The sequence below is a fragment of the Populus nigra genome, chromosome 4 (assembly GCF_951802175.1).
Source record: "Populus nigra chromosome 4, ddPopNigr1.1, whole genome shotgun sequence".
Taxonomy (NCBI): domain Eukaryota; kingdom Viridiplantae; phylum Streptophyta; class Magnoliopsida; order Malpighiales; family Salicaceae; genus Populus; species Populus nigra.
The window spans coordinates 12017100-12039736 of NC_084855.1; the positions used below are offsets into that span (position 1 = coordinate 12017100).

Sequence of the window (22637 nt, forward strand, 5' to 3'; positions counted from 1 at the left end):
AAAGCAAAGTTAAGCTGAAGGCTTAAACATCCGCACAAATGGCTTAAAGTGCTTGACTTGATTGGTTTTGCTGGATACAAAGTCGATGTGGAAATTGCACTATGTGCTTAACAGCACTTCAGCACTCCTGGAGATAATTATTGATCCTCTGCCTGTAATCCAGAGATTCTGTCACGAATTTGAAAGCTCAACGTGCGACTCATGTTCATGGAAGCAAGCACGCCTTTGGGCACAAAATTAGTGGTCGTAGTTTGAAGTTTCTTTCCACGAAGGAAATGGAGATTTTGAAAGTGTATTAAAATGATTTTTTTAATTTTAATTTTAATTTTTGATAATAGTTTATTAAAATCATCTAAAACACTTAAAAAAACATAATTTGATGTATTTTTAAATGAAAAAAATTTAAAAAACATTTTTACAGACCAAAAAAAAAACTCCACAACAGTTGGGGAGTGGTATTTTTTTTTCTTTAGAAGTTCCAACAACATCTGGACATAGTTTCTTTTATCCTTGCTATACTGATTTTCTTATCGCAACAAAGCAGTTTAGGCAAGGAGAGTAACAGGATTCGGCAGCTTATATTGATGGTTGGTGTACCATTCTGCCTGCACTCATAAGGGCTCCGGACATGATGGTGAGAGGTCATTTGGTGAGTTACACATGATGATGAAAGTGCAAGGAAAAGCAACTTCTTTGGTTTTATGAATGGAAGAATCTGATCTTATTACAGATCATATAAGCCTGGAGAAAAAGTTACCTGCTGGTTTGAGAGGAGATGGACCTCTTTGGTCATGCGTATAGAGCTTTTAATGCATCCAGACACAAATGCCGCTGCCGAGAAAGAACAACAAATGTAATTTAAAACCATTAATTTATCTTTCTCAGCTGTGAGGCTCATCTAATAGCGGGCCGTAGCAAACGGTTGCTGAGAAGTCCTGATGGGCGTCTTGATTAGTCCTGAAGTTACCTAATCCTTTTGAATGGTTTATAGGGCATCATGCAAGTTACAGCACGGGCTTCTTTGTGCACATGATGAGGCATTTTAACCACTGTATTCTGGAGGCTCTCTAACAGAAGAATTCCCACAGAAATCCTATTCAGTTAGGTGGAGTGCGATTTATTGTTTTAAGTCAAGTAATGTGACCTGCCAGTCACGTTACAAAAATAAAGGCCCGAAGCCAAGGAAGGAAGAAGAAGAAGAAACATCAAACATGCGATTTCTGCACGGAAGATTAAATATGCGCACCATAAGATTTGGGAATTTTGGTGGAATGCTAAAGAATGACAGGAAAGAGTTGATATGATATGGTTTGCATCGGTTAATGATTAAAGAAGAAAATGTCATCTCTCTTTAGCATGTGTGACCAGGAATATTATACTAGGACCTCAAGATAGGATAATCCTGAGCAAAGTACAATAATCAACTAGATCAAGTGTGTACTCTGTATTATTTATTATTGTTTTTTAGCACAACAGCCACGGCTTGTTATGGCATACAACACTCACTGTCAAATCCCCTCCCCACTAAAATGGTCACAACTCAACCCCGGCTTTGTAAATACAAAAGAAAAAACATCAACACAAACTCAACAGAAGAATAAATGAAACAAGTCCCAGAAGAAGAAAAATGCACACAGCCTAATATAAGAAATAAGACACAAATTTCTAAAAAATTCTATAATGTGGAACACTACTATTCCCAACGAGTGCAGGGCACTGATTTGGCCCTTGTTGCAAAAACTGCAAGTGAAAACTAGTCTTCATACAGTAGCAAAAAACACTTGCACATCGGGTTTGTGAGTTTTGCCCATGAAGTAGTGTGGCTCCTTGTTCATTTTCATGATTTGTGTTTAGTCGAGCTTCCAAGCTGTAGTGTTATGTACATGATTTCAATAGCGAAGTTAAAGAAGTGCCATGTCAAGTCAAACAAGAGAGCCACATAAGGCTCTTCCATGTTTGCATTACTCATCCTCCTGATGCACAAGCAATGACTCACTATCATTCCCATCCAGACACAAGGTCGGTCAAGAAATGAATACATGAAAATGTCTTCTAGGAGCTCATGCTGCTCTCAGTTTCCTTCAACTCAACTGATTTCCACCCTCCAAACTTTCGTTTACATGGATGAATAAATTTTCTTCCATCAGATCTCCAAAAACAATTTCTTCCATCAAATCTTCAAAAATGTCCTCGCCAATTTCAACAAGGATAGTTTCAATATCATATTGAAGGTTCATCCACGTTCCAGTTTTTGCCATATCTTTCTTGACAAGTTGATCCAAAGTATGAGGCATTGGCAATGGGAGGAGATGCCAAGAGACTCCTTCCCAAACCTCACAGATGCCATTTTTCACGTCGGGGACAGGCCGGATGTTAGATTGTACAAATGACAACCCAGAGAAGCAACCAAGATACCGCCCATATAACTCCATGAGAACTTCGTTGATAGAATCAAAGAGAAGCTTCTTGTCACAACAAAGCTGGTTGGAAAAGAATTCTACCTCAAAAAATATTGATTGGTCAAGAAGCTGTTCTGAAGAATGTGACCTCATATAAAATTCATCCCACTTCATGCCAGAAGCTTGAACCACTGCTTTTACATACTCAAATACCGATTCCTTGTCATCTATAGAAGCTTTAAGAGGGATTCGATCTGCAGCTGAAGATTCATGTTCTTCAAATTGAATTCTCAAGGGGTGCACTGGTAGTTCAACTGATAGATAAGAGATGAACTAAGATTAGCTTGAAAACCACTTGATGAGAAGTCCTAAACAAATGCTGAAAGTTATTGACCTTTTCTTATAAAGACCTACCAGGTTCAAATCTGCTGCTTGCTGGGCTGACATCTTCCTCCGTGAAAAGAGGCTCAAGAACAGATATAGGACTAGGCCGCTCTGGTATCTCAGAAGGACCCTCTAGACAGTCCAGTTTTTTGGTGTTTGAAGAGGTGGATGGAGATGTTAATGGAGAAGTTGGGGGTTGTTCTTCAGAGTCCTGAGAAAGAAAAGTAAAATCATTAGGATAAAATGTTAAGATATGTGATGAAGAACTGGAAATGATAAGCAACCAGTAAAATTACATGTTCCAAGCATTCTGAATTTTCCTTTTTATCACAAACTTCAGACATATCACCATTTTGGCCATCTCCGTCAAGAGGAGATTTACTTGGTTCAAATAGAGTATCTAAGACATCACTCTCTTCATCAATTGCAGTTTCAGTTTTCTTTAAAACCTCCACCTCACCTGCAGAAACATTAAGGCCAATATTAGGAAAAATTATCAGCACAGTGATATATTTATCCATGTCCTACCATAAAGAAACACTACCTTCAGAAGGCATCTCATCTCCAACAGAGCACAAGGTTTTGTCTTCCTTATCATGAAGTTCATTTGAGGCACTTGCATTTGGGTTTGAAGAAGCTTGTTCTTTACAATCGGTGCTGTCATTGGAAACAGATGACTGAGGCTCTGAGTTTAATGCTATTTGACCTAAATGGCTGACATTGGTTTCGTGTTTCTGGAATTTGTCATTAGCAGAAAATCTCATCTGTGCTGTCAGAAAGCCTTGCTCCCAATCCTTTCCGGGACTATCAATAGGCGAAAAACTGTACTCAGGAAGGGAGAGAATCCTGCCGAGGGTTTTTGGAACCTGTTCACTTGAAAAACCCGCATCCGCCTGGCCAGTACTCAGCATCTCAGAAAGATGTTTCTTGGCCTCAATGTAGATGTTAGATGCCCTATGCTTGGGATAAATAGCGGCCTCACATTCCATGCTTATTTCATATTCTTTCAACTTGCCAGTCTTCTCTCTCGTTTTGCTAAACATGGGAGGTCTAGCAATTTTTTCAATAAAGAAGTGGTCTTTACTTGGAGAACTCCTTCCAAGGTTCTCCTTGGATCCTTTCTCACTATTTCCCACAGCCTTTTGTTTGTTAGCAAATCTCTTTGAAGTCCCATCAGTAGAGGTATCCTGCCTTTCCTTTCCCATTGCATTTTTCAACTTTCTTTTAATTTCAGTCAGAGAAAAGTTGGAACCAAATCTCTCATTCGGAACCTTAACTCCAATGGTGAATTGAGATTTTGGCGACGAGCCAATGATGCTTTCATTTTTAGGTGGTAGCATGCTTGTCAGGCCAGGCTTTAATATAACAATTCTATTTGAAGCTTGAGATGCCTTATTTTCCTTTGATGGGTTCTTTTCCAGAGATTTGGTCTTTCTTCTGAAAAATTTGTGCTGTTTACCATGGATTGCCTCATTAGAATGTCTGAAGCCATGAAGCCCCTGTTCCGACGAGTTCGATCCTGGAAGTGACTTGGACTCTTCATCTTTCTCTACCTGAGCATTCCACAAGCTTAGAACATGATTCACCATTATGGACTTTGGACCTTGTAAGAGTTTTGGAAACAATTCCTCATCAGAAATTAGAATCTGAAGTGCATCCCTCAGTTCTTTGGATGGGTGGAAGTTCCCATCTTCAGCAACGTGTTTCCAGTTAATAAGTTTCTCGTTTATGAGGTTTATCGCCTCACTCAATTTCTCTTCAAATTCAGGATTCTTCTGGTTCAGCTGATGGTGAACTTCATCAAGCTGGTCATGCTCTACATTACCAAAGCTTTTCTGATGGATCTGGCGGCAGAAGTCTTCCATTATTTCACCTATGTCAAGACTACCTGTAGATTGCTTCTCTAAATTATGAAGGCAGGGCCGTTCAGATTCCAAGCTTTCAGAAACATTAAGATCCTCTATGTGTATATCACAACTTTTTGTACGACTTTTTCTTCTTCTGTGGTCTCCATTTTCTGAATTAGACTGTTTTGGTTCTACTCCAGGATTGTTTATTTCCTTCTTTATGTCTTGCTCACCGAACATCTCTTCTTCAATGAGCTTTTTCACACTCAGCTTACTGGTATCATCTGTTACTTTTCTGCTCTCCTTACCATCCTGATATATTTAAAATAGGAAAAATCAAGTGATGTACAGATAGTTCAACCCATCTTAAAACAGGTTCAGTTGTAAGGAACCTTGCAAATATCAAGCAAATTTTGGAAGACATTAGGTTTGGACGCACAAGTTGACAAAACTTACAATCATGCCTTGACAATTTTCACTAAGATTGTCAACCTTATTCTTTGGAGTTCCAGTACCTGCAAAAGAAAAGAGAAATTCACTGATTTGCAATGCATTGCAAATTCATGAGCTCAAAGCAAGAGTACTACAAATTTATCTTTGACCAATGACCAATGCTAAGGCCAGCCAGATTAACAAGTTTAACAAGAAGACAATCATTCAGAAACACTACAGATACAACCAATGTTTGATACTTCCCAAATACACTTCGATTCAAGGAAATTTGCTAACAACAGAACTCTGAAGAAAAGTGTGTGCATGTTGCATGCACAAACCCATCCCTTCTACTCAAAAAAGATTCAGCGGATATATTTGTGTGCCCTGCATGCATCCACATGTTCGCTAACTATTCAGATTCATCTGCATCTGAAAGAAAGTTCTTACCAACAGCATGCCTGGTCCCACGCCTCCTATCTGAAATTAGCTTCTGTGTTGAACGACCATGGCGGAAGTCAAACATAGTAATTAAACCCCACATGCAGCCTGATTGTTCTCTTTCATATCGTACAGGGTGTCTCTGTGATTTTTTTGCCATGGTGAATGGCTAATTCTTTGACTGTAATCCAAATTTGCTCAAAGGAATTGCTACTTGATAACTGATACATTTGTGGAAGGGAATGAGTGAGTATCAACCAGAATTGTTTCCAATTCAAAAACTCATATATAAACTCCCATGACAATGAGCATCGTGGAAATGAATGCAAAGCACAATGAAAGAATTAAGTGGTAGTAAATATGGTATGGCATCATGCATCTATAATATTGCACATGTGATGGTGATGATTACTCTCTAAAACCACTGCTTAGTGATAGAAAGCAGCAGTGATGATTTGTAGAATTGCATCATCAGATCAGAAAATAGGAGACGGCAAAAATAATTTTTTACAGGTGAGCCAGTAGGTGGACAGTTTTGAAACACTATTCCTTGAAGTTTGTGACAGCAAAGAAAACCATGCCTGAAACACCTAGTGGGAAAAAGGTTTTAATGAACATGGGGTAGACTATGAAATAGCTTCTTGTTTCAACCTCTTCAGCAATAAACTACATTCTCATTTTTCAAACAAGAAAGCATGTTAAGGAATAAACAATTGACTAGGGAACAAGATAAATGAGATAAAGATAAGACAGATTTTATCAGCAAACATAAGGCCATAGATGTTCACAAGCGTTCTGAAACAGAAATTCTGCAACCTCTCATAACACTATCATTGATCGTCAGTCATGCAGAAGCAAAACTTTACTCAGAGTATTATATTTCTTTTATTTTAATCTTCATGATCATCCACAAATGATTTAGATAGAAGATCAAGCTAATAATCAACTGACTTAACATCTGCCCGAAAAACTAAAAAATATAGCAGATTCAGTATCCGGCACATATTGCATATAAATTTATACAAAAAAAAGGAATGGAATACATAGAACAATTACCTAAGATTCGATAAAGCCAAGAAGAACAACAATGCAGCCAGATACCGTGTAAACAGCCAGAATATAACGGACAAAAATTCTAATTTCAACAGCTCAAAAGGCTTCCAGAAGAGTCAAGTTTAAGCTTGTTAAAACTTTCTTCGCTTGACAAGGTATCAAAGCCTTCCTTTTCCTCTAAAAGCCTTAATTCCTTAACCAGCGCCTGAAGTCTCAAACTTTGGTCTTTCCTTAAACGAAATGACCAATCACGTAAAAAGCACACGAGGTGGATCACAGCTCAAGAATTCACCTTCAAACTTTTACTCGGCGAAAAAAACAAAGACTATCTAAATCCAAGCAAGCTTGCCTTGAAGCATGCAAAAAGACTCAGCTCCACAACGGCTAATTATGCATTAATTGATCAAGAGCTCCATGATTTATCCCCTTCAAAGTCATATCTCCAATCCTTGAAATACCAACATGGAACCTCAATTCTCTCCAATTCACAGTGAAAACCACAAAGCCAATCTCTCCATCGACATCCAAGTCAAGATTCCTCGAATTCTATTAAAACCTCAGAGCAGCCAGTCAATTCTGTCCAATTCAGCAATAAACAAAGAAAATCCAGATCAAGGAAAAAAAATTCTTTTTTCGTCTCTCCCTGAGGGGGTAACTATCTTTCGACAACTAAAAGGAGAGGGGTATAAAACTCTTATCTGGCACCCACCTACCGATTATAATTTTGAGTGGAAAATAAAAATTGTGTCATATGGGCAGGCAATAAAGACTGAGAAAAAGTAGACGCGGAGGTGTGATAGAAAGCTGAAAGCTTTGCAATGTTTTTGTTAGAAGAAGGAGAAGGAGAATACGTGACAGTTTGGTTTTGGATTGATACTGATGCCTGCCTCAAAGAGAAAGAGGGAGCTTTGTATTCAAGAAATGCTTTCGCTATTGTCTCCCTCTCCATTTTTTCTCCGCTGCAACACTCCCTCCACGCTCAACAATCATCAAAGTCGCAATCTTTCACTTTCTCTCTCTCTAGAATAAACTTTTTCGGCCTTTCTCTCTCTTTGCACTTTCCAAGGTAGCAGAGAAAATGCTAGAGAGAGGTTGTCATGTCTTTACTTTTTGGTCTTAGAGAGAGAGAGAGTAACTGTGAGTATGCCCCCATGGTATTGGTATGGTGACTGGGTGCTGGAAAAAATGAGAATGGAGTGGAGTATAGGGAGAGGTTTGTAACTTTGTTAAGTAACGGACAAAATAAAAGGAAAATAAAATCTCAAAATGGAATTTTTTTACAGCATTTTTTTTGGCACTGTTTGCAATGCGTTTCATTAAAAAAAATTATTTAATTATTTTTTATTTTTTTAATTTACTTATATTATCAATATTTTTAAAAATAAAAAAAATATTATTTTAATATATTTTAAATAAAAAAATTTAAAAAAATAATATTACAATTCCTTAAACACCCTTTTTTATTTGTAAAAACAAAGTTATTGTGATTGGTTAATTAATGTGTTTATAATATATGTATTATTTGTATCTTTTTGTATTTGTTTCTTTAATATTTTTTTTCATTATAATTTGGTTATAATTATGAATAAGTGAAATAATACAATATTAAAAAAAAATAATAAAAATGCAAAATAAACCATGAAATGTTGTTTATAATCATAAATATGCGAGATAAAAAAAATAAAAATAAAAAATAAAAAAATACAATCCACTGTAAGTTGTAATAAATATTTTTCTTTTTTTTTTGAATTTTTTTGTTCCTTGATTTTTTATTTTTATTTAATTGTTTTACATTAAATTGATTTAAAATTGGACTTGATGTTTAATTTTGGTTGGCTTTATATGAGACTCTTGAGATGTAAATATAAGTTTAATGGTCAATTTGATAAAATAAAATTTAATTTTATTAATTAAAACTTTAAAAACCTAATTGAAATAAGTATTTAACCATTTTCTTTTAATAAATAATATTTTTATCACAGCTTCTCAACTTAATTCTTAGTTAGAAGTAACATATTTGTTATCATCAATTAACATATATATAACTTCAATTTATTTTATTGAACTCATGTGTAAAAATATTTATTTGTAATTAAAAATTTTCTTATTGATTAAAAATGTTAACAACATCCACATTTTTTTTATGTTGAGAAAAAAATACCTTGTCCGAAGAATCAAATGAGTAAATAAATTAAAAGAGTTTATGTAAACCAAAATTATGTATTTTTTTAATCCAATAAATAAATAAAAACAATTTGTATATAGACTTTGTATAACAATATAATAATAATTTTAGTAATTGTTTTATAGCTCTTCTAATAAATGTCATACTGCTCTAAGATTTTCATTTTAGCATTATTTTTTATTTATTTATCGCGTGATCCATGCATGTCAACAACTTGCATTGTTGAAACCAATAAGATCCTCCGATATTTTATTATATTAATCAATTAAAATTCCAAGGTTTAAGCATCAAAAGCTATTTAAAAAATTCAAATTGTTAATATGATTTTTTAAATAGTATAAATATGATTTTTCTAAAATCATCTGAACATCCTACATATATTTTAATATATGTAATATTTAACTTTTTAATAAAAGTTTAATTGATTAAATAAGTAATATTTTAGCCTTTTCGATGGATATGTGAGAATGATTTTTCGCTAACTGAAAAGCTATTTAGGCTCTTCACTTGACTTTTTCATTGAGGGTGCAAGATCAAGGGGAAAAAACTTAATTGTCTTTTTAAAATATATGCAAGATATCGATAATTAATGGACACGATTTTTATTAATAAATATAAACTATTAGACTCTGCAGTCCTTGAATTTTAAATATATTTTTCCCATGCTTTATTCGGACATCAGGAAATCTTATCAATTTAACGTGAGTTTCATTCAAGCAGCCAAATAAATTATTACACTTCTCTAATTTATGTTTTATACCAAACTAGGATAGTTTAATTAATGCTGTTTTTCTTTTAAAAAATATTTAGAATTTGAAAATCTAACTAAAAAGAATGCATGGGGATCTAAATTTTACCAAGAAGGTGAGTCTAAACTGTCAAAGTAATAATCTAACTAGGCATCTAGCAGGTGGTGCAATAGTAAAAGTTTGGAACCAATGGGTTTGCTCCCCCTATAATTTCATGTTCGAGTTCTGTGATTGTTAATATGATTAGTCAAGATACGCGCAAACTGGTCCAAACACCCAAGTTAATAAAAAAAATCTGACTAAAATAGTTTGATTAATGTTATTTTTCTTTTAAACAATATTTAGAATTTGAAAATCTAACTAAAAAAAAATGAGGATCTAAATTTTATCAAGAAGGGTAGTCTAAACTGTGAAAGTATAATAATCTAACTAATCATCTAATAGGTGATTCAGTGGTAAGTGTTTAGGATCAAGGAGTTTGCTTTCTCTATGGTCTCAGGTTCGAACTCTGTGGTTGCTAATATAATAGTCACTAGAGGCTTACATAGTCGTTAATTTCAGGGTTTATGAAATTAGTTGAGGTGCGCGCAAGCTGATCCAAACATCCAAGTTAATAAAAAAAAAATCTAACTAAAATAAGTATTTTCTTTGAAATCAACGAGTGTTATCCAATGCTGGTTTGTGGAAAAACTTTTCTGAAACCAGCAATGTCTGTCCTTGAACAAGGGCTTTTTTTTTTTTTTTGAGATTTTGCATGCAAGAAAGTCCCTTCCTTGATCTCTCTCTCGAGAACGTCGAGCGATGGTGGAGTCGTGTTTGTTACATTTCAGAGCAGGAATTATATATTGTATAATGGTGTGGCTAGCTAGGTAATATATAATGATGGCACTGGCTAGGGTTACGGGTGAGATCGATGCTTGTTTTTGACTCAAAAAACTTCTGTCAACTATTAATGATGGTGGTTTTATTCTGGATTCAAATCTGCATAAAAAGATCACCTTCAATTTTCTATTTCCGCCTGAATTTGTCTTATTAATTTAATAAATAATTAATATGTTGTAGCCCACATAAACTTTTGACCAAAAGCCATGCTCCTGTCACGTTTACGTGCTCCCCTGATCATCTATACCAGTGCGTGAAGAAACCCAGAATGATTCTACAGTATACCTTCCTCTGTAATCTTCAGCATGCCTTCCTTTGTTAAGAATCATTGAACACCTTTTTTTGTGTTTTTTTTTTTAAAAAAAAAAGAGAGAGAAGAACCCTAAGATCCACCTCAAAAAGATTGAAGAACTAAGAGAGAAACCCATAATTTTTTTATTTTTTTATTTGCTTTAAATTAATATATTTTTTATGATTTTAGATTATTTTAATGTATACTAATGTCAAAAATAATTTTTAAAAATAAAAAAATATGTTATTTTAATATATTTTAAAATAAAAAAATATTTTAAAAAATAACTATTATTACACTCTTAAATATCCTTCTTCTAACTATGAAGGGTGAAATTTTTTTTTTCCTGGGTCATGAGCGAGTAAATTTATCTGAATATTTTATTTTTCACAGTCAACTTACTTTGTTGCCTTTAAAGTAAAAAACAATATGAGACCATTTGTCTGGGGACTTTTTTTATCCTTTTAAACCGATGTTAATACTCTTAAAAAGCCGGGAAATATTGAACTTGAAAAGAAAAGTTTTTTCATTTTTTCATATTTTTAGTACAGTTAAGATAAATTTAACCTTGAAATAAAAAAAAATCTAAGGCTAGCGTGAGAGGATGTTTTCGTCTTTTTAATGTGTTTTTTTTTTATATTTAGATATCTTTAGGGCTATTTAGTAATTTAACAAATAAAAATTATTATTAAAAAAATTATTGATGCATGCGTTGCACGTCCTTTATGTCATTCGGGTAGCACATGAAATGTCTTACGGTGACTAAGGCATCCAATTATCATGCCTTATAAAGCGTCCAGTAATAACGTAGCTGATGGGATGGCACATGCGGTGATATTCATAGTGATTTAGTGTACAACAAACTATTTTTTTTTTAATCTCTTCTAATCTTGGGATTTGCACTTAACCTTCTAAAATTTAATTATATTTATCAATTTGTATTTATTTTACTTTTGGTCTCATTTATTTTTATTGATTTTAATGTTTTTTCAAGTTTTTTTTTCAATTTCTTCTACGAGCATTTTATTTTATTTCATTTTTTATCCAAATGATCTTTATTTTTTTAATTGTTATTTTCTTATCATTTTTCTTGATATTTTTTCTTTCAATTTTATCCCTCAATATTTTATTTTATTTAATCTTTTATCCAATTTTGGTTTTCATTTTTTTAATTAGTATTTTTTTTAATTCTCTCAATTTATTTTCCTTTTGAATTTAGTTCGTAATCATTTTCTTTCATTTAATTTTTATATTAAATTTAGTCATCGTTCTTCTGATTGTTATTTGCCTTAATTATTTTTTTATATATAATTAAAAATTCTACTTCTTGATTTTTTCATGTTTTTCTTCTACAAGTTAATCTCAGTCTTACAACTTGAATCACTAATTTTAAATATTAATCCATATTCAGTTAGGTTTTTTTTTCCAAATCATTTTTAATTCTCCATTTGTATACTAATTATTTTTATTTTTAAATATTACTTGAATGCTGTTTTTTTTTAGTTTAATATGGATGTCCGGATCAACTTGCGTGCATATCAATTAATCTCACGGGTCTCGAAGTTAACGATCATATAAATTTTCAATGACTATTATATAAGTAATTATAAGGCTCGAATCTAAAACTATAAAAAAAAAAAATCTTTTAATTTCAGGTTTTTATTATTGGATACCACCGCCTAAATGATCTTGAATGCTGTGTTATACAGGAAAGAAATGGAGCCGGTAAAGGCGGGCCTCCTAATATGATAGTTGAAAAAAAAGAAAAAAGATAAACTACATCAACCACACCAAAAGGTTTCTGTTTGTATTAGGTGTGACACCCATAGTTTACTGTTGAACAGGACAAGAAGGTACTGGCGGTTATCAGTTGCCTGGGCTCAGAGGAAGAATGCCAGAGTGCCACGAAGGATACCAAAGTTTCTGTCCATAAAGAACGCGAGGGGAGCGGTTGGGCCTAAAATCACAGTTCAGCATAGGGTCCTACTAGATTAAATCAGCTGGGACCACAGCTCACCAGCTCTAACAGTGATGTTTTGTAATGAAGGCCCATATGAGACAAAGGCAGTTCTTGCCTCTTTACCATGTCCATCGATGTCTCGTCACTACATGCACTTCTGCATTGATGTTTCGATGATACTTCCTTTAATGGTGGGATTTGACAACAGCGAAGAAGAAGAAGATATTTCGACTCAAATTTCTAAAAAAAAACTAAAAAACTTAGAAAAAAAATAATTAAAAAATCAAAATATATATAAAAAATTTATTAAACTGATTAAAATTTTAAAAAAACTAACTAGTTTGATTTTGATTTTATAAGTTTGAAATTAAAAAAATCAAACCGAATCCAAACCGAAAAAACCAAGCCAAATCAATTTAAATCGGTTTTTGTCCTAAAAAACCAAACCGAAACCAGTCAGTTTAAACCAATTTCGATTTTTTTTAAAAAAAATTCAGTTTGATTAAATTTTTTTTAATAAAAACTGAATTAAACCAAGAATAATTACTCCTACATTCTTCTGTATAGATAACTTAGCCTAACTCCTCCATTTACTAATAATAAAGTTACCAGTTGAGTTCGAATCAAGATATGGGATATTCCACTAGCAATTGATGATGTTTTTGTCTTGAAGGGAGAGGATTAAAGTGGTGGTGTTGGTGCCGCCACAGAGGTGGACCACAGGCATGAACATGTAATCAAGCTTGTATAGCTTGAGAGTTAATCAAGTTTATGCATGCTGCTACAATGGCAGCTCGCTCGCTTGTCCTTAAAGATACCCCAGATTATTGAAACGATCGGCAGAGGAGGGTCTGGAAGGGGATGCAGATGCACAGAGGAAGGATCCCACAACACAATATATTTTTAAATGTTTACCAATAATCCAATATAGTAATAATTATTTTTTAAAATATTTTTTATGTACTAAAATAATATTTTTTTTATTTTTTAAAAATTATTTTTAATAATATTATATCAAAATAATTTCAAAACATAAGAAAATATTAATTTAAAACAAAAAAATAAATAATTTTTTTAAAAATAATTTTAAAATATAAAAACAAACAAACCCTAAATAAAATCATTATAATAAAAATAAGAGAAGGGTTGCCAATGACTCTTACCGCACCTTTCGATCAAGATGAAAAGTATTGGTGACGAATATTTTAACTAGCATGGAAAATGACCATGGTTTATGTGCAGACAAAAATCCCATTATATATATATTGAAAAATCTAAAACAATTATAAATAAATATTTGAATAAGAGAGAAACTATAAAGAACATAAAGAAATTCTGATCATCCAAGATTATTAATAATTTTTCCATGATAATCTTTTACCCCGTGAACCACAAACAACATTTTTATATATATTTGGTTTATTTTAAGCTATCTTGTTTTCCTATCAAACAAAACCTACCCCAATGTCTGGCACTAGGTCGTTGAGCTGGAAGTGTCAGGTAAGGATTTATTAGGTCGTTAGATTCAATTTTTATTTTAAATAATAAAACATTAAGCTAGGTTTTATGTGCACTCGATGGATTGGTGGCTGCCATGGAAGGATAAACAGTTGATGTCGTCTATCTTACACGAGACGGCCAAGGCTGACATTAATAATACTGAAGGGACAGATCTCTTCTGCTAAAGATTCGGAGTCTATTGTAAGGTGAAGTGTTTATCTAGAAGATGCTTGGTACTTGATTAGGCCAATCATCCACCTGATTCTGAGATAAAACCTCACCGGTGCCACTTACCGGACAGTAGCCAGTTAACTTCTTTATCTAATCAAAGTGGGTGGGTCGATTTTGTCCCATACTAGAATATTGGCTTTTCCCACTCCAACCACACCCTTCAGCCATTGGATGCTCCCTCTTTTGAACACCCAATGTCTCAAAAACAATTCCAGCCAATGACTCGGAGAGGTTTGTTTTTGTTTTTTAATTTATTTTTATTTTGTGTGTTTTCATTAAAATTTTGTTTTAATATTAAAAATAATTTTTAAAAAATTAAAAAATATTAATTTAATATATTTCTGAACGAAAAACATTTTAAAAATCTACAGCTATTATATTTCCAAATAATATCTAAATATTGTAAAGAAGCTCTTATTGCAATATAGAAAGTGATGACATCTGTGAGACGAAATAAATGATTATTAGTTGGCCAAGTTAGGGGCTGGAGGAATCGTGACGCTTCCAGTGATTCAACAATCGAATCCCTTCGTGATATATATACAAGAAAAAAAAAAAAAAACAATTGGGTTCCTTATCCTCGTATCAACTCACCATCAAAGAAAAAACACAGAGAGAACAAAATTATACATGGTAGATCTTCTGGGTGATGTTACTCGACGCAGGAAAGTTATTTTGTTGCTATATATGTAATTTAAATCAAATTGCACTGACACTTAAATGGAAATAAAATTAAAATCAATACAAAAGGCATTTTTTTAGTGAAATAAATATGATAAAACTTGAGAATGTTGGTTTCTTACGAAACTCACAAATCTTACCGATTTCAATTCTCACTTAACAACCACAAACATTATTTTTTTTCTTTATCAATACTATATTTAAATAAAAGACAGAATACAAAATGAATTTAACTCTCTTTCTTGGTATTTTTTTCTCCCCAAGACATCCTTATGCCTCCCTCTTGATTCACTCACCATTTCGTCCGCTTCTTTCTTTAATTTTATCTCTAAATAGTAGCTTCAATATGATCAAATAAAGTTTGAACCTTCATGCATGATCACACTGTAGGTGATGCTGAACTTGTTCTACCGTTCTAACCACGTGAGATTTCATTTTTTTTGTAATCTTTGTCTAAGATTTGATGAAAGATTCTAATGGGTGTTGGATAAATTAATTGTTTTATATTTGTTTTTAGCTTGATATTATTCTTGTGTTGTCAAAAGATTGGTAGACGGTGTTGATGAAAAAGAATATTTTTTTAAAAAATATTTTTAGTTAGAGCTTCTTTCTATGCATGCATCTTAAGATGAACTTAAATCACCCAGAAGATCTACCATCCTCTAATAGTTAGCAGCTTGGTGCTTTGCTAGATGCTCACTCACTCACGACATCGATATTATCATTAAAGAAAGAGACTTGCAAGACTAGAGACATTTTCTAATGTTTTGATTCCCTAACAAGACAAGGTAGCAATAGCCTTTGAGAATTAGAAAAATATAATACAACGCATGCTCACCCATTATTTTATTCCACAGGAGCTGCCCTTGCAAGCAGCCCTTTGAAGAATCGTATCTTTTGACCTTCAGGAAACTATTTTTATTGTAGATATGTTTGTTTTTGTTTTTTAAAAGTATTTTAAAAAATTTTAAAATTTTTTATTTAAAATTAATAGTTTTTTAGTATTTTTAAATTATTTTGATGGGTTGATGTTAAAAATAATTTTTAAAAATAAAAAATTATTATTTTAATATATTTTTAAATAAAAAATACTTAAAAAAACAATAAAACAACCACTTTTAAAAAACAGCAAAGAAGGTGTAAGCAACCAGTGCCCTGCTTTTTTTAAGACAGATATTATAGTATTAAATTAATAAATAATATGAATTTATATAAGACATTGTGTACCGTGCTCATGGTTTGATAATCTCCATCAACAACATGATTGACCACCCCATCCGATCCCTTCCTAGTAAGAATATTACAAAAAAAAAAAAAACGAAATAAATTAACCAATAACAAAAATCGTTGTTCTACAAAAAGGGGGCATACAGCATACTTATTCGAAGAGAGAGAGAGAGAGAGAGAGAGTAACATTATAGACCCATTTAGGTATTCACCTTTTTCATAAATGTCATAGGCCGTACAGAGGCATCTAGCAACATCCTGTGCTTTAGAGTCCATGGACATTGAATTGCCAAGCCACGAAATAACACACAAAACCCATTGTAGACAGACCCAATTCTATATACGAGCAGATGCGCGGCAACAGGGCATCCCAACTCACAACCTCTATTCTTCTTTCTCTTTTCGCTTTTTTTTCCCTTCCAATTTGGTTACTAATTGCTTTTCAAGTATGATTGCAATGATGTAACTTGATCCGTGGTCCTACAAAGTGCATTATTTTTCTTTCCTTCTTGGCCAACTTATTGGAAGCATATGGGTTTTTATTTTTCTCCGGATTAATGCTGCACATGCAACTGATAAAAACACGCGGGGCGACAAGGTTGTTAAGAGACGGTAGACAGAAGCAAAAATGCACTGAACCAATGGTGATCGTAGTAAAATACGACTGATCTGGAACAGCTATGTGGTGGTGGGTCTTCAGCAATAATTCCTTGGCAACTTCTGACTCTTCGGGACATGAGAAATCAAAACTATTGGACTCGTTAACCAAGAATATTTATCCGCAGTACAGTGGCACTGGAGACCTTGTGTCTTGCCTACTTCATGAAAAATAATTCTAGCTTAAACTTCTGAGTCTGACGACGCATCGCCACTATAAAAGTCACGTGCTTGGAGCCATTCATTTAGGAAATCTACGAACTCTGTATTCCCTTTTAGGCAAGTTTATTTTGTATTCTTGTTCCAACACTTCAATTTGGAAGATATTTTAAACGAACAGCAAGGATTTTAATTAACAATGAAGATTAAGATCAGCAACAACTGGAAGTGTGTGTGCTTGGAATAAAGCAAATACAAACGCGCAAGAATACCTTCAATTAATAATGATAGGATTACAGTATTTTCTCTTTTGCCTCCTAGCTTTTCTCAAAATTCTTGCAGTCTCTTCCTTCGACACATCCAATATGGGGTTTCTGATGCCTTGAACAGGGAAACAGGTAACATTTAGAGCAATGATAGCAGATCTAATAGCTGTTCTAAAGTGTCTGTGTGTGAGCAAGGGGCACAGGTCAGAACAAGAACATTGCACTTTTAGGTGCTACGTTCTCTTAAAATAACCCTTTGAGCATAGTTATTGATAATGCTCTCTTGTAGTGTTGTCATCCAACAGCTAGAATTCTTCTAAAAGGCTTTTAAGTTTTAAATATATCATATGCAGCTATGATGTGCACCTCTCATGTGACTAATGCAAAGAGTAACGAACAGTATAAATCAATCCTGAAAATTTTCTTGCATGGAGTACCTGTTTCTTTAACATCAATCAAGCAAGAAAAACCTCCCTCGATCTCCTCGTCTGAATCAATGATAACTCTACTTTGTTTTTCCTGCAACGTGGATCAATAATTTAAATTGACCTTGAATATTAGATGAAAATTTTCTTCGGATCAGTAAGCAGAAATTTTTCCATGAAACGCATCATTCATGTTTTTCCCCATTTTTGAAGTGATATAACTTGCTCAGCTATTTTTATCATGCCAATCAACCAGGAAGTGCCAGCATATACACCAAATCCGAACTAGAAAGCGTGTTTCACTTGCAATACTGGGAAGACCAAAACAATATGCACACTAACAACTACCTGTTGATCTGAAGAAACTTTGTTGCGTTTCTGCTCCCTGAGGGATGCCGCTCGTGTAAATGAGCGTTGTTCCACCTTTACAGACTTCCAACCTCCTGTTTCCATCTTTGGAACTATTTTTGCATGCACAGAAACCTTAGGAGGCAAAGCTGGACTGGAATCAAGAGAAACCGTTCAGAGTTCTTAGTTTTGATGGAATGTATTAAAATTACGTTTAAGAACTAAGGAACCAATATATATCAACTAGAAGATACACACACACACACAATAAAAAACCAAGGCATTTAATCAAATCCAAGCAAAGGATGCCAACGACATCGTATGGAACTGCCATGCGCTTCTTTTCTCTCACTTTTCGCACACATGGATGCACTCATGGTTTCAAATGTTTTATGCGCGGCACTTGGAATCAACAAACATAGAACAATACAGAATCAGTGAGAGCACGAAGCCAAGCTGGATAAAGGAAAACTAGATCTTTGCATACTTCTTTACTGGCTCTGTCCTTCTCGGTGGAGTAACATGATTCCCGGTAACCTGCAAATTTGAATAGAGACAAGGTTTTCTAAGAAATTACGATCACAATTGGTAATTTCTCGGAGAAGAAACCCTGAATTTTCTTCAAAGAGTAAAGACCTTTGGCAGAACTACAGTGATTGATGGACTTTTTTGGTCGAGGGGGGTCTTCACGCTGCAAGCCATTGCCTAAATGTATAGAAATCATGGAGTGAGAAGGAATTAACAAGCGAAGGCTGATAGGCATAATTGAGTATTTAAAACAGGAAATAAGTAAATAATCAAAAACTTTTAAGAAGACTTGACTTTTCAGTATTATTGATATTGAGCAAAGAAATAGAATGCAGCTTTTTATTAAATTCCGAATTCTTGCAGGTGTTCTAGCTTTGCTGCTGCAACACTATACGTGCCTGAATTTCTTTGGTGAAGGTTGTGCATAGCTCATTTTGTAGTTTGTACAGAAACATTTCCATCTGCTTTGGTAAGGTAGAAAGCACCAAGAATATCTGCTGCAAATTATCTTGATATCTATCCTTGCTTAGTTGTTCTGATAAAGATTTCAGGCTCCCCTCAAGGCTGAATTTGACATCTTCTTGCCCCGTATTCTGGTTTACATTATCTCGGAAATGTTTAAAAGTGTTGAATTGACACAAAAAATTGGGCTGCTAATGCTTAAAGTCAAAAGAGTTGTAAATAAGTGTCTGTTGCAGTGTTACCGTTAGCTTCAGTGAGGTGTCAAGGACAATCAACTTCTGTAGCATGCCTTCCGCTGAAGGAAATTGAGAAGACAAACCAACTTTAAAAAATTACATTAAAAAACCTTGACATTGAGTGCAATGAGATTAAATATCTTAGTTCTAATCCAAATCCTACCAGACAAGACTAGAGTAAACAGAACAACATGAGGATAGAAATCCAAATTCAAGTGCATACCCCTACGGGACATATATCAATTTAAGTTATTTGACAAACAGTCAAGAGATTACCAAGCTCCATTCAACTTAAAGGGAAGGAGATATAACAATTTAGATTTCCAAGTTGGTTTTTACAACAATCCCAAGTCGTGATTCCACCAAATTGTTTTCTCACAAGCTCCTAATTTCCAAAATGTTAAAAGTTTATATTACTCACTCTCCAGTGATACTTCTTTTATTCCCTTCTTTACTTGCATAAGATCGCTCTGAACAGAATCCAAGATCATTCCAAACTTGGTTAAGGAGGTTTCCATCATTCCAATCCGGTGATGAAGTTCTTCATTTATCTGATCTGCTTAGTTAAATAAAGAATTTAGTACTCCACATAATGAAGAATTCATGAATGCAAGAATATGAACTTAATTGATCTGCTTATAGATCTTGAATGGGAGAGTTGAATTACTAGACTTTTCTGATAGTTTGTTTCACTCCATATGAAACTTACATTCAAGATCTGGAACAGGAGCAGCACTCCAATTGCGTATTAGATTGGAAGACGATCTAGATATTGGTAATTGGCTATCTTCACGTCTATAGCTAATTACTGGTAAGCAAGATGGCTTCTTCACAGAGTTCTCTCGCTCCTGTGAACTGAATCTCTGTATAACAATTGAACAAAAAACAAAGGAAACAAAGTGGAATGATGAACACATATTCAATTGTATTTTATACACAATAAACAAATAACTCACAGAACATTGTCTGACAAATGCCATCACAGTCCAAGGCCATTACATGAGACACTATTCCATCGAAGGTTTGGCAAAGAAGAGCTACAAAGGGGTTCGGACCAGGCAACTATTCCCAGGAAAGGAATCAGAAAACGAAGTTTCCAAAGAGGCAAAACACACACTTTGAAGGAGGTTCTCACCCCTCGAATCTAAACATACTATGTATTCAGATAAGAGCCTCTCCCTATGGTTGAGTGACTGCGTACCTCTCCCGGCACAGCAGGTCACGTTTTTGCAAAATGAGTGGATAACAGATGGAAGGACCCTTAGGACAAGGTCAAGCCTAGGTATAAAAATAGTCATTGAGCATGGAACAACAAAACAGCTAAAGGAACTAGATCTTCACAGCTTATAATTGTCATATCTATCAGAAATGAAATGATCGCCAGTTTGACAGCTAATCACCTATGGTGGTAAATTACGATTGTTTTCATGATAACAGAAGAACAGTAAGAAATGTGCTTGATTGACCTAACAAATCTCCCTTAAGATTCACAATTTCAAAATCCAAAAGCTTCCATAATTCAGGCTCATCTCCTCTCATAACAGATTCGGAAATAAAATGATATAAAATCACACATTAGCCATTTCCATAACCAAGAGCCTCGACTCAATTGAGTTTAACACTGATAAAACTATAAAATGTAATGGGACAAATATTTGAATTTCTAGAAAACAATTTAATAAAATTCACAGAATTCTAATTTAGTATTATTCTAATGCTCCATGTTTTCATAAAACAAATTAAATCGAAATCAGAAATGAGAATCAACCTGATCATTTGTCAGAGCTTCATCAAGAGAAGTCTGAGAGATCTGAGAAAACATGCCATGCTGAGATGAAAACCCCTGTGAAAATGACTGCTGTGATTGTTGTGATCGAATCTGTGATGCTTGTTGTGGTCCAACAGGTATAGACCTTGATCTCCTTTATATCAGAAAAAAGAACAAACAGTACAATTAGTTAGATTTTTTTTTATCAAAATAATGAAAACATCGTTAAATACCTTCTCTCATATCCTATTCAAAAATCACCTAATTAACTGACATAATGAAAATCTTAACAATACATAAACATATATTCTCATCTTCTCCAGTTTTTCTTCGCAACAGATAGAATAGGTCTTTAAGATCGGTATAAAATTAAGGCTAGACACAGAGGCGAAGAAGAAAAATATTGAAGTTTCTCTCTGTGAGAAAAATTAAAAGAAGAACGAGATTAACGAAGTTAAGCAGCTGTTTTTGGATTTCCTCTGTTTACATTTTCTCAGCATCCAAACAGATCTCACAGAGAAATCAAAAGCAGCTAATCTCCTTCAGATCATTTAAATACGAGCAAAACAATTGAACTGGAAAACGAAATCAAACAATTGATTCCTTCTGTTTGGATACGGCGAAAACAGAGGAATATCTAAGAAAAGAAAACAAAGTCACATCGCTGTTTCTGTTGTTCAATTTTTCAAATCTGAAAAACTAAGCTAAGCTAGACCATGTCAAAACAGAAACTCAATTTCTATGGTTTTAGAGAATCTTAAAAGAATCCAACAGAAGCGAGTCGTGATAGTTAAATCGAACCTTGATTGAGGAGGAAGGACCGAAATGGAGCTGAGATCGCACGCTTTGTTGATCTTCAACTTCATTTGATCGTGCCAGTGATTTTGAGGTTTCGAAGAGGACGGATGAAAACCTAATTGGATTGATTGAAGTCCTAGGTTTGGCGGTAAAGCGAGAAATTGATTTTTGAATTCAAATGAAGTATCAAGACAGAGAGATCGGTTATGAGACTATGAGCGGGGATAGAGTTGTGAAATGAATTCGTAATGCTTATATAGGAGACGTGGCGGGAAAGAAGCTGGCAACTTGGAGTATGTTCAAAAGCATTTAATTTTTTAAAAAAAATTACTTATTTACTTTAAATTAAATTGTTTTTTTTGTTTTAAAATGATTTTAATATATTAATGTTTAAAATAAATTTTCAAAAATAAAAAATATATTATTTTGATATATTTTCAAACAAAAAATATTTTGAAAAGCAATCGTTACCACAATATTAAATATATTATTTGTCCTTGTTTTGTATTGTATTCCAAACAGGGATTGACTAAATTTAATTTTTTTTATTTAAAATTAATTTTTTTTATTTTTTATTGTTTTTATGTGCTAATATTAAAAATAAAAAATTATTTTAATATATTTCTAAATAAAAAATATTTTAAAAAACAATCATATTATACTCTCAAACACTATTTATCTATAACATATAAATATCTTCTTCTTCTTTAACATTGGGCTTTAAGCC

The 22637-nt window shown here is 33.5% G+C and overlaps 2 protein-coding genes across 2 annotated transcripts; both read right to left on the minus strand.

The window, feature by feature from the left end:
* Positions 1-1425: 1425 nt before the first annotated feature.
* On the minus strand, positions 1426-7723 carry LOC133692080 (uncharacterized). The gene is made up of 7 exons (XM_062112762.1): positions 6560-7723; positions 5513-5724; positions 5087-5145; positions 3328-4942; positions 3080-3243; positions 2814-2994; positions 1426-2713 (listed from the first exon to the last, which is right to left on the minus strand). The coding sequence occupies exons 2-7, from the start codon at positions 5661-5663 to the stop codon at positions 2082-2084; spliced, it is 2802 nt and encodes a 933-aa protein (XP_061968746.1). The 5' UTR covers positions 5664-5724; positions 6560-7723; the 3' UTR covers positions 1426-2081.
* Positions 7724-17164: 9441 nt separating this feature from the next.
* LOC133690509 (putative recombination initiation defects 3) lies at positions 17165-22117 on the minus strand. The gene is made up of 11 exons (XM_062110733.1): positions 21914-22117; positions 21113-21266; positions 20054-20207; positions 19766-19900; positions 19351-19403; positions 19045-19239; positions 18755-18823; positions 18606-18655; positions 18119-18272; positions 17783-17864; positions 17165-17460 (listed from the first exon to the last, which is right to left on the minus strand). The coding sequence occupies exons 1-11, from the start codon at positions 21976-21978 to the stop codon at positions 17354-17356; spliced, it is 1218 nt and encodes a 405-aa protein (XP_061966717.1). The 5' UTR covers positions 21979-22117; the 3' UTR covers positions 17165-17353.
* Positions 22118-22637: the final 520 nt, after the last annotated feature.